Source organism: Siphateles boraxobius, unplaced genomic scaffold (genome assembly GCF_051911475.1).
Source record: "Siphateles boraxobius isolate OS27281-9 unplaced genomic scaffold, OSU_SipBor_1 16, whole genome shotgun sequence".
NCBI classification, from domain to species: Eukaryota; Metazoa; Chordata; class Actinopteri; order Cypriniformes; family Leuciscidae; genus Siphateles; species Siphateles boraxobius.
The window spans coordinates 6,183,026-6,193,492 of NW_027508766.1; the positions used below are offsets into that span (position 1 = coordinate 6,183,026).

The following is a 10,467-nucleotide window of genomic DNA, read 5'->3' on the forward strand; positions in this document are numbered from 1 at the left end:
CAAATGCTTTGGCCTCCTACGGGTAAAGACAACATAAACATCATGTCATTTAAGTGTTAATGGGGACCAGTCGTTCTTTACCATTCCAGACCTTTCTTATCTATGGCAGTTGTCAAGCACCCCCATCATCCTATCCAGGTCTATGGGCATTGGGGGAGCATATCGTCCCCAAAGAACAAATCATTATATCCGAAACAGAGCCATAAATCCATGGGGAAAAAGAGATTTCAATTATGAATAACAACAATTATTGTAATAAGATAGATGAGCCTCGAATGTTTGCATAGGTTGAGTAATAATTTTCATTCATGAAATCGCCAATTGCAAGGGATTCAGTATGTGTGGCAAATTATGGCAAATATGAAAACTTTGCATATTTTTTTTAACTTTGAAATCAAGAGATGAGAGAAACAGTTATTTGGTGCTTGAATGGCTGATATCAGTACAGAAGCCCTGACAGGCTAAGTGAACATTTGTGAAGCTAATTTTTTCTTGAGTTTATATTTCACCTTTTTGTGTTACAACAAAAATAAAAAATAAATACGCCAGAACTTCGGAAGTAGACTCGGGGAGGCACAAAAAAAGAAGAAATAAATCCTTTTGCCCTTCATTTTATTGATATGTCTTTCATTTTATTTATCATGAAATAAACTGTCCGCCACTACAAATGTAGACACTGTTTTTGTGTTTGAACATAAAACATGCTTTTGTGCTTAGACAGTGGTTGCTACAAGTTGTAACTTGAATCATAATTGTTAACAGGTGTTTCGAAAATGAAAAAAATATTTAATTCACCTTAGTCTGTGTCCTTCCTCAAGGAATAATCCTGCCTTGGGACATACAGAGAAAGATTTGATGTAAATCGGTGGGGAGTAAGGTTGCTGGGACATGAAATCTTCAGTAAAATGTGGCTAAGCCTTTTACGCTTTAAGTCTTTCATGGCATTTCTTAGAGGGCTGCCAGCTCCAATGACCATCTGAGAAAGCAAAGTAAGCTCCAAAGGACTGTTCAGAGAGAGAAAAAAGGCACCGCTTCAGTCTCCTCAAAGCCTTTCAAAGACTCTTGGGAATATTGAGTGACGTAAACACAAACCCCACATCTCTGCCACTGTTATGGGTGATGGAAATGCAGAAGTGAGGGGAAGATTTCCCACTGACTAGAGGCTACAAGTCAACAACAGGCGACAGTGTCAGCTGTCTCAATACGAAACAGCCCACTGGATTCCTGAACACATATAAACCTCTGAGTTCCTACTATGGATGGCCACGGTTAATCGACGATTGATTAATTGTCAATAATCATGTCAAAAATGTCAATAAACTTATCGGTGTTCGATTAAGCAAGGTCATCATTAAGTGTGTAGCTTTGAGGCATGTGCGGCTCATGCGCAAAACACGTGCAGCAGACACACAAGAAAAAAATGACCTGAGCGCACAGCACGGTACTTGAAATGTATTAATGTCTTCAAATCTTGCAATGGATTAGGTAGGCTAGCTGTTTATTTCTAAACATAATAAACCAAGGGCCCAATAAATCCTCCAAACAAGTGATTTTACTGAACATAAGAAATACTAAACGCCACAATAGAAGTACATAGAATAAACAAGTAATAAGATCCTGGTTGATGAATGATGATCTTCCAGTGTGTGCTCCTATTCTAAGCCGCATGGTAAATCAAGACCTGCCAATCTGAGCGATCGAAACAATTCAAGCGCGCTCCAGCCGTAAAACAGTGTCCGATTGGTCTCTGCACTTAGTCCCTAATAACACTATATTCACCCACAACACCCGAGATCTAGGCTGAGATCTAGGCTGAATCCAAAATCACCCCCAATACCCTTAAATAGGGCATTTGTAGTGGTGTCCGAAACCATAGTGGACGTTATTGAGTGCACTTATTCAATCCCACATTGCACTGCAATAATGAGTGTACAATCGATGTACGCTCAACGACTGTCCGAATTCGCTCACTCCTTTTCATTCACTCCTTCAAGTGAACAGTATTAGTGGACTAACATAGGGAATAGTGAATGAGGGTTTAGGGGGAGATTTCGGATTCAGACTTTTTTTATTGGTTTAATTGGTATTGGATCTACTATGGTTTACTAATGTTTTGCGGTTACCGGTTACAAACTACAACGTGGTGCAAAAGCATCATGTACGGTTTACATGTTTGTCAGTGGGTATTTTTTATACAAATACGTTGGTATAGTTTGGCCTTTAACTGAAACAAATATGCTTGTTGTATTCTGCTAGTTGAGACCTTTTCAAAGATATATGACACAAGTCTATCTGTTATGATCTTACAGATGACATTTACATGTAAAGCAGTTAGGCTATTTTTCAGGCTATGAAAGTACTTCTAATTTGTCAGCAAATTTAAAAGCACTTGTTAAGTGATGGTCATATTCCCTATATCCACTGTAAATCCAAGCTTCTAAGGTTTAAAACGACAGACTGCAAGTGCTACGTTTCTGAATGAATAGGCTACGTGTTTTGAGTGAATCAATCAGGTGAACCAATGATTCAATAGCTATGTTTTCACTCACCTGTTTTTATGCGCATTTTGGGATATCGCTTTTAAAAAAAAACGCTGGATGGAAACGCCAAGACGAACAAATTCTAAAAATGGGCACAAACTTTTTATCCAATGAGAAAACACCCACATAATCTACGATGGAAACACATTTACAGAATAAATTCCCCAATGTGCATCAAAAAAGACTTTACAATGGGACGGCATAACTGGACTAACCAGTGGACTGTTCTTGTTATTGTAACATTTTGCTCATCTGAAACGCTGATCCAAATTTTGCTACAGTGCATCATAGCAGTGTTAATTTCGTTAACGAAAACTATGACGAAAAATGTTGGTTGACAACCTTTTTCCCCTGACTAAGACAAAGACGATGAGAGAAGACACCCACGTCATTAAACGATAACTGTGAATAGCTATTCTGTTAAAAGAACACGTTTTCAAATAGTATCTGGCAACCATGCACGCGCACATGCTCTCTACACTGCTGATGAAGCGCGGATGATCTGAAAACACATTTTCTACTTAAACAACACCAAGGAACTTTTCCTCTGCGTTCGCCCTACAGGTTGGAAGCGGAATTGTCCATTACCGCTGTCGCGGTACAGCCTACTGTCGCACGCGCACGCTCGCTGTTTATCCAGCACCGGCTTTGGAATCAACAATGGCCACAGACAAGGTAGAGTATGATGCATGATTTTATGATAGACATCACAAACGAAGAAAAACTATGTATGCCGTGAAGCAGTCGAATTTTGTAGTTCTTTTTGTGCTCCGGTTACTACCCGAAACCTGAAGTTACATAGTGCCAGTAAAAGCGATACAGACCCCGTCAGGCTATGGCAGAGGTGTCAGTTAACCTATTGTAAGTCGATGTACCATCACAAGGGTCTTGGAAATATATTATGAAGGTTGAAACACTACATAGTTTTACTTTAAATTAAAGTGTCATTCAGTCGGTCTGTGTTCTGTTAATGTTGATCATATTAGACGAGCATAGAATGCAATGTTTCCCGAACATCCACACGGTTTCAAATGTGACATTGATTTTATACAACAGTTCAACAAACAAAAGGATAACATTAAGTGATGTACTGCATTTAAAACAGTATTGTAAAAAGGCTTATTGCTCTGATTTGCAACGAAACGCCACAGCAGAACTGCAGCACACAGCGGTGATTCGTGAACGAATCTGTGGGCTTGATGAATCGGGAGATTTAATGACCCGTCCATAAATACAGCCATTAATTTACTATTTAAAAGTATCACTTCATTTTTACCATCATTGCATATTCATTGAACATTGTTTTATTTAAAGCATTATTTATTTTTTAAAGGTAAAAAATGAACTGTAAAAATCGATTAAAGGGGGAAAATATTGTCCCTTAATGGAAAAGGTGTGACTGCAGTCTAAGTGGAGGAGAGGGTTCGGCACTCTAAAATATTGGACAACCACTGAACTAAGGAAAAGGAATTGCACAAGTGCTACTGCTAAAGAGTGCAATGTCAATACAGCCTGTTACCTTGATTTCTCATAAGCTTAATTGAATTGGGCTAGAGAGAAAAATAATGACATTTTTTGTCTAAAGACTATATAAAATAGCTACCAAAATAAATGTCGGTAACTGCAGTTTGACTAAAAGTTGACAAAAAATGCAGTTACTTTTCGCCAAATAAAACTATGAAAGACAAAATGACTAATATGTGACTAACACCAATAAGCATTTTTGTCTGAAGATGAAGACTAAGGCTAAATCAAAAATGGCTGCCAAAATTAACCCTGTGTCATAGTGGTTCAGTATAATTAGCCTACATGCCAGAACTTACAAAACCGCTTTCCTAAACAGCAGGCATCCACCTCCAAAAGCAAGATAACTTTATTACATATCGTCTGCCCGCTCTGAGACGCAAGTATTTTATTATATACAAAATTATTATCTAGGCCTATAGTGGCTTCTTCCTACTGTAGCAACTTCCATATTTCTTAGTGACATTTAGCACCAGTTTATCAGGAAGTGACGATTTTGTTTTCTTAGGCTTAGCCTACTGGATGGAAACAGTGCTTTATTCGCGAATGTTTTATGCGATATTCAAATTTTGCACATAAGTTAAATTCGCAACTTTAGATGGAAACATAGCTAAATAGACCCATTCATAAAGAGAGCCATTTACTTCATTTCTGAATGAATCAGCCTTTGAACAAATCAGAAGAATGAATGACTCAATGACTAACTTAGACATTTATCGCCACCTACTGGCAGTTTTAGTTTCTTATTTAGAGTATCATTTCATAAAATAAAATAAAATCCATATTAATAAAAAAAACATTAAAAGTATAGTTAACACAAAAAATATATATTTACCCTCACGGCCATTGAAGGGTAATATTGTGAATATTGTGAAACCATTGAAGCCTAAAAGTTCATGTTTAATACATTTTGTTCAATCAAATGAAAATAAAAAAAACATTTCTAAAGCTAGTTGTGTCTATTTGATGTTTTTCTCATTTAACACAATAATGACTTTAAATTATCTTTTGGGAATAAATTCTCAGCCAAAATTGACGAGCGATTAATTCGATTAATTAATCACCACATTGTGTAATTAATTAGATAAAACTAGGGATGGGCATGATTAATCGACGATCGATTATTGATCATTAAGAATTTCGTCGATCACGTTAATTTGTTATCGATTATCATTAAACGTATGCTGCTGCGTTGCGTAGTGTGAGTGGAAAGTGAACGTGTTCCCCGGGCTGGTCAAGTTAGCGCGGAGGTACCTGTGCATCCCGGCAACGTCAGTCCCCTCAGAGCGGGTGTTTTCAGCGGCTGGACTGAAGCCTTGTTAACACTCGACGCGTCCGCACGAGCGCGAAGGTGAGCGCGGCAAAAATGACGTCATTGCGGTATTCGGTATTTCACAGGCGAGCGCGTCGAGTATAAACGCCTCGTCTGTTTGGGGAGGTGCGCGCGCAGTCTGTGGAGACTCGCGCTGCAGAGCCAGGCGAAAGTGTAAACGAGGCTTGACGGTCAGGTTGCGGTCGCGTCTGACCTCAGATCATGTAATCAACATGCTTATCTTTCTCAACAAAAATCAGTAGACTGGTGTAGAAGTTGTATGTGAGTTACTAGTTATTTTTTATGAGGCTTTGTTAAGTAGCCTAGCCGAATTGATTGTTACAGTATGTAGGCTAATCTCTCTCACCCTCTTTCTCGACTCCGTTCTTGGATAGTTTCGAGTTACATTTTGACAAAACCTGTCAGATCTAAGTATTATTATGTTTTTGGTTAAGTTATTGTTTAACATGATTTTTTTTTATTATTTATTATTTTGGAACAAACGAGGGTCTCTGTTTAAGAACGCCAACTCGCAGCTGCAGGTTCCGTTGCTTCCGAGCACCGCAGCGCATATATATCTTCAAGTTTAGCCTAACCGAACGTCCAGTTTTACTGCCACAAGTTGATCATCTTGTAATAAAGACCTAATCGAGGAAAAACGCGCTGTATTTTTGTATTTTCATTGCATTTTTAATTTATAAAAATAAATAATGAATTTGAATATAAAAATATTAATGATTAATCGATAGTCGATCGTTAATTCTCCCGACGATCGACTAAGAAAATTTAATCGAATGCCCATCCCTAGATAAAACATTTTAATCGCTTGACAGCTCCAATAAAGTTGACATCCCTAGTTCCTACAATATTCGGTCAACAATCACTTAATTTGTTATTATTGTTTTTTTTCTTTCAATGTGCCAGCAGTTATTACTTAAAATGTATAAACATATAAAAGGCTAGTCTATACTACAACAAATGATTTAATTTTATTAAAAACTATTTAATTCTGCGTAGCCATTCTGTGAGGTAACTGATTAAAAAACATAAGCGAAGCAAAATAACAAAAAAGCTAGCCCAACTGTCTTATTTATAGACTATAGGGTTAGTACTATATTAATGCTTTACGCTCACCAAAAACATTAAAAATAGTAATATTGTGAAATCTTAGTAGCTACAATTTAAAATAAAAGTTTTCTATTTTAATATATTTTACAATGTAGGCTAATTAATTACTGGGATGCAAAAGCTACATTTTCAGCAGACATTACTTCAATCTTCAGTGTTACATGATCCTTCAGAAATCAAATTTAATATGATGATTTGGTGCTCAAGTAACATTTCTCATTATTATTAATTATCAACTATCTTATTATCAGAAAGTTAATATTTTTGTGGAAACAGTGATACAGTGATCAGGATTCCTTGATTAATAGAAATAGAAAAGTCAGTAAATCACTGTTTAAATCTGGGGAGGACGACATAAATTGGAGACGTAATAACTGTGAACGGTAACAAGCTGAAGTGACATGGTCCAAAATAATGATCTTAATATTTACCACGGTCACTGGTTACCTCACACCCAAATCAACATCTATCTCTTGAAGTCAAGAGCCCTTCCTGTGTAAACAGTGTCGAATGAGTCAGAGTCTAATGAAGCCATTGGTTTCAAACGTGTCTTGACTTGATTCGCAATGAGCAGCCAAAAAACCAGGTGCTTGAAGTCTTCAAAAATCACAATTTTCAGAAAAGAATGACTGCCAGGATGAAGCAGTGATGAAAACATTTACAGTCCATGATGCAAACAGCTTATTACTTCAAAAAATGAGATATAACCATTTCTTACATCTGAAACTCTCAGCAACCTCTTGTTGCTCCACACCATCATTCCTTCGGGAGAAACGCCACCATCGCTTCACTAGCTGTGCCATCTGTCATTTGCCTACTCATCTGTTATACCTTCAACAGCCTTTAATTATACAAGAATCTTACGTGGCATTCAAAAATGTGTGATTCTCTGACCGAAGCGCTGCCAGAAACCTCAGCAGAAAGTAAGAAGCCATTTCAACACCACCATCGCAGCAAATAAATCCATGACACACGGCTCCAAACTGTAAACAAATGCCTTGTCACCATGGAGACACTGATCAAACATGTTTTTTTCCGTACCTACTGTTCTCCCGGTGCTCTGCAAGCATCCCTCGTTGTTACAGATGCAATTTTGATCCAGAGATTGCTGAGAAAACAACCGTTTGTAATTTGTGCCGTGTCGACTAGGAAAAAGAGAGAAGGCAGAGGACGCTGTGGGAGCGAGTGCCGATTCACACTCTTTGCTGGCACTGCCAGGAGACCTGTGTGTGTACCAGAGAGCCAAGCCTGCAGGGACTGGCACAGCTGATCCTCCCTGTCACCAGCTCTACCACGTGGCTACATCATGAGGGGGGGTGACCAGTGTCATACAAGGAGATACCAAATCGCCAGTAAAGGGGGTTTCATCGATAACATTTAAAAAGCAGATGGCGGTTATGAAATGATCACGTTGTAAAATCGATCAACAGATCAGGGTAATGACTAGTCTAGCTCTGGATATTTTGAAAAGGGGAAGTCAGTCATCTGATTTTGAGGAATTACACACTGCTGAACACTGGAACATCACCTAGCCTACTAAATAACCTGAACCACTCAAAAATATCCAACATCTATCGTGCAATGCAGTGCAAACATGAGATATCACTGAAGATTCAAATATTACGTAAAGGGCCTTTTTTCAAACAGATATGAAAACAATAACGGCACAAAGAAAATCTGATTGCAGCAAAGCACTGAAGAACAGTCTGTGGACATAAAGATCAGAAGCAGCTCACAACGACATTAATGAAGAGAAGCTTTGTTCAAAAAGCACAAAGCTGACGTTTAATCTGCAGAAGGGTTTTAACTGGCACCGATTCATGACACAAAACGCTTCGGCTAAAGTTCTTTGCATGCGAGTCGTGTTTCCAACAATGTCATTTGGTCAACAGTAACAGCTTGAAGTCTGAATTGTGTAAAATATCACTCACATGTATGTGTGACGCTGAGTGCTGATTCACTGCTCAATAATACACACCGAGCACATGACAAAACCTTCATTTAGAATGACAACTGGGTAGTATAGTTTTAGGTATCACAACATAACATATGGAAATAAATATAAAAATAAATGATCATAGTTTCACATATAGGTCCTTCTCAAAAAATTTGCATATTGTGATAAAGTTCATTATTTTCCATAATGTGATGATAAAAATTAAACTTTCATATATTTTAGATTCATTGCACACCAACTGAAATATTTCAGGTCTTTTATTGTTTTAATACTGATGATTTTGGCATACAGCTCATGAAAACCCAAAATTCCTATCTCAAAAAATTAGCATATCATGAAAAGGGTCTCTAAACGAGCTATTAACCTAATCATCTGAATCAACTAATTAACTCTAAACACCTGCAAAAGATTCCTGAGGCTTTTAAAACTCCCAGCCTGTTTCATTACTCAAAACCGCAATCATGGGTAAGACTGCCGACCTGACTGCTGTCCAGAAGGCCATCATTGACACCCTCAAGCAAGAGGGTAAGACACAGAAAGAAATCCACAGTAAAGGACCTGTAGTTACTATACAGTTACTAAAGAAAACTTCTATAGTCCATTTTGGTATAGAAATGTTCCAATGGATATGTCTAGCAATACTGAAAATCCCCAAATTAGTAATAAATGTTTTAATATGAAAATAAATGTCTCTTTTTGTTATGTGAGCCATAATAACTGCCTTTAAACATTGTTTTAAATGTGTTTCTTACTTGAAAACAACTGCACAGAAACCAAACAAGAAGTTAATTAGGTTGATAAAAAAAATTCAGAACATTAACTTTTCACTAAATTCATTTTAGCCAAACTTTGTAGTATTAAGGACATTTCCCATCTCCATTTCCTGTCAAGAGATATTGATGTACACTGGCTTCTTATGCTAGACTGAACATTAATGCTCCCTGCGAATCTCACTTAAGATGGTCAAATACCCTGGAAGTCCACTGCACGAGACATTATCAAGCAACATACCTTTAGTTATACATCCTGTCTGAATTCAATGACATTTTTTACAGACATTACGTTTTTTACATTAGATCTATACTTAATAAATGACTTGGGCTAAATCTTAAAGGGATGGTTCACCCAAAAATGAAAATTCTATCATAAATTACTCACCCTCATGTTGTTTCAAACCAGTAATTTTTTAGTTCATCTTCGTAAATTAAGATTATTTTTGATGAAATCTGAGAGCTTTTAGTCCATCATAGAAAGCTACGCAATTGACACTTTGACGCTTCAAAAATTTCATAAAGAAATTGAAAAACTAATCCATATGAATTGAGCGATTTAGTCAAAATATTCTGAAGAGAAACTTTATAGGCTTTATATGATGAACAGATTGAATTTAGGCTTTTATTCACATTCATCAACTCAAACATCAGATGTGGTAAATGGACGCTCAAGCATGTTCACTTGATGTGCAAGAACCAATGAGGTTCATTCACGCTTGAGCTTCTGCAAGAGATTTGCTCTCGCGCATAAGAAGGTTCGGCTGAGCTTTTGTTTATGCTCGCTGATCAATGTTTATGTGAGTAAAAGCCTAAATTAAATCTGTACATCATATAAAGTGATCGAGTCTCTTCAGAAAATTTGGACTAAACCGCTCAATTCATATGGATTAGGCTAGTTTTACGATCTCTTTATGAAACTTTTGAACAATCAAAGTGGTAGTTCAATGGAGATACAGAACTGGCACAGATTTTTTTTTAAATATCTTCATTTGTGTTCCGAAGATGAACAAAAGTCTTATGGGTTTAAAATGGGTGAGAAATGAATGACAGAATTTTCATTTTTGGGTGAACTAACCCTTTAAATGTGATGTACTAGCTACTGTAATACCATCATGTAATGCAATTTAAGATTTAATTTACATTGTTCCGTTCACGAGTTTTAAAACAGTGACCAAGTAAAACAAGGTTTAATAGTAAAAGTAAAGAAAAACTGAAAACTAGGTTTATAGCCTC

General features: G+C 37.0%; 1 protein-coding gene across 1 annotated transcript in view; it reads right to left on the minus strand.

Annotated features, from left to right (window-relative positions):
• Window positions 1-7,659, minus strand: part of wdfy3 (WD repeat and FYVE domain containing 3) — a 77,843-nt gene extending 70,184 nt beyond the window's left edge. Inside the window, exon 1 of the mRNA XM_077231331.1 lies at window positions 7,546-7,659. Within this exon, the coding sequence (XP_077087446.1) occupies window positions 7,546-7,574 (29 nt within the window). The 5' untranslated portion in view covers window positions 7,575-7,659. The remainder of the gene's footprint in view (window positions 1-7,545) is intronic.
• Between the last annotated feature and the right edge of the window lie 2,808 nt (window positions 7,660-10,467).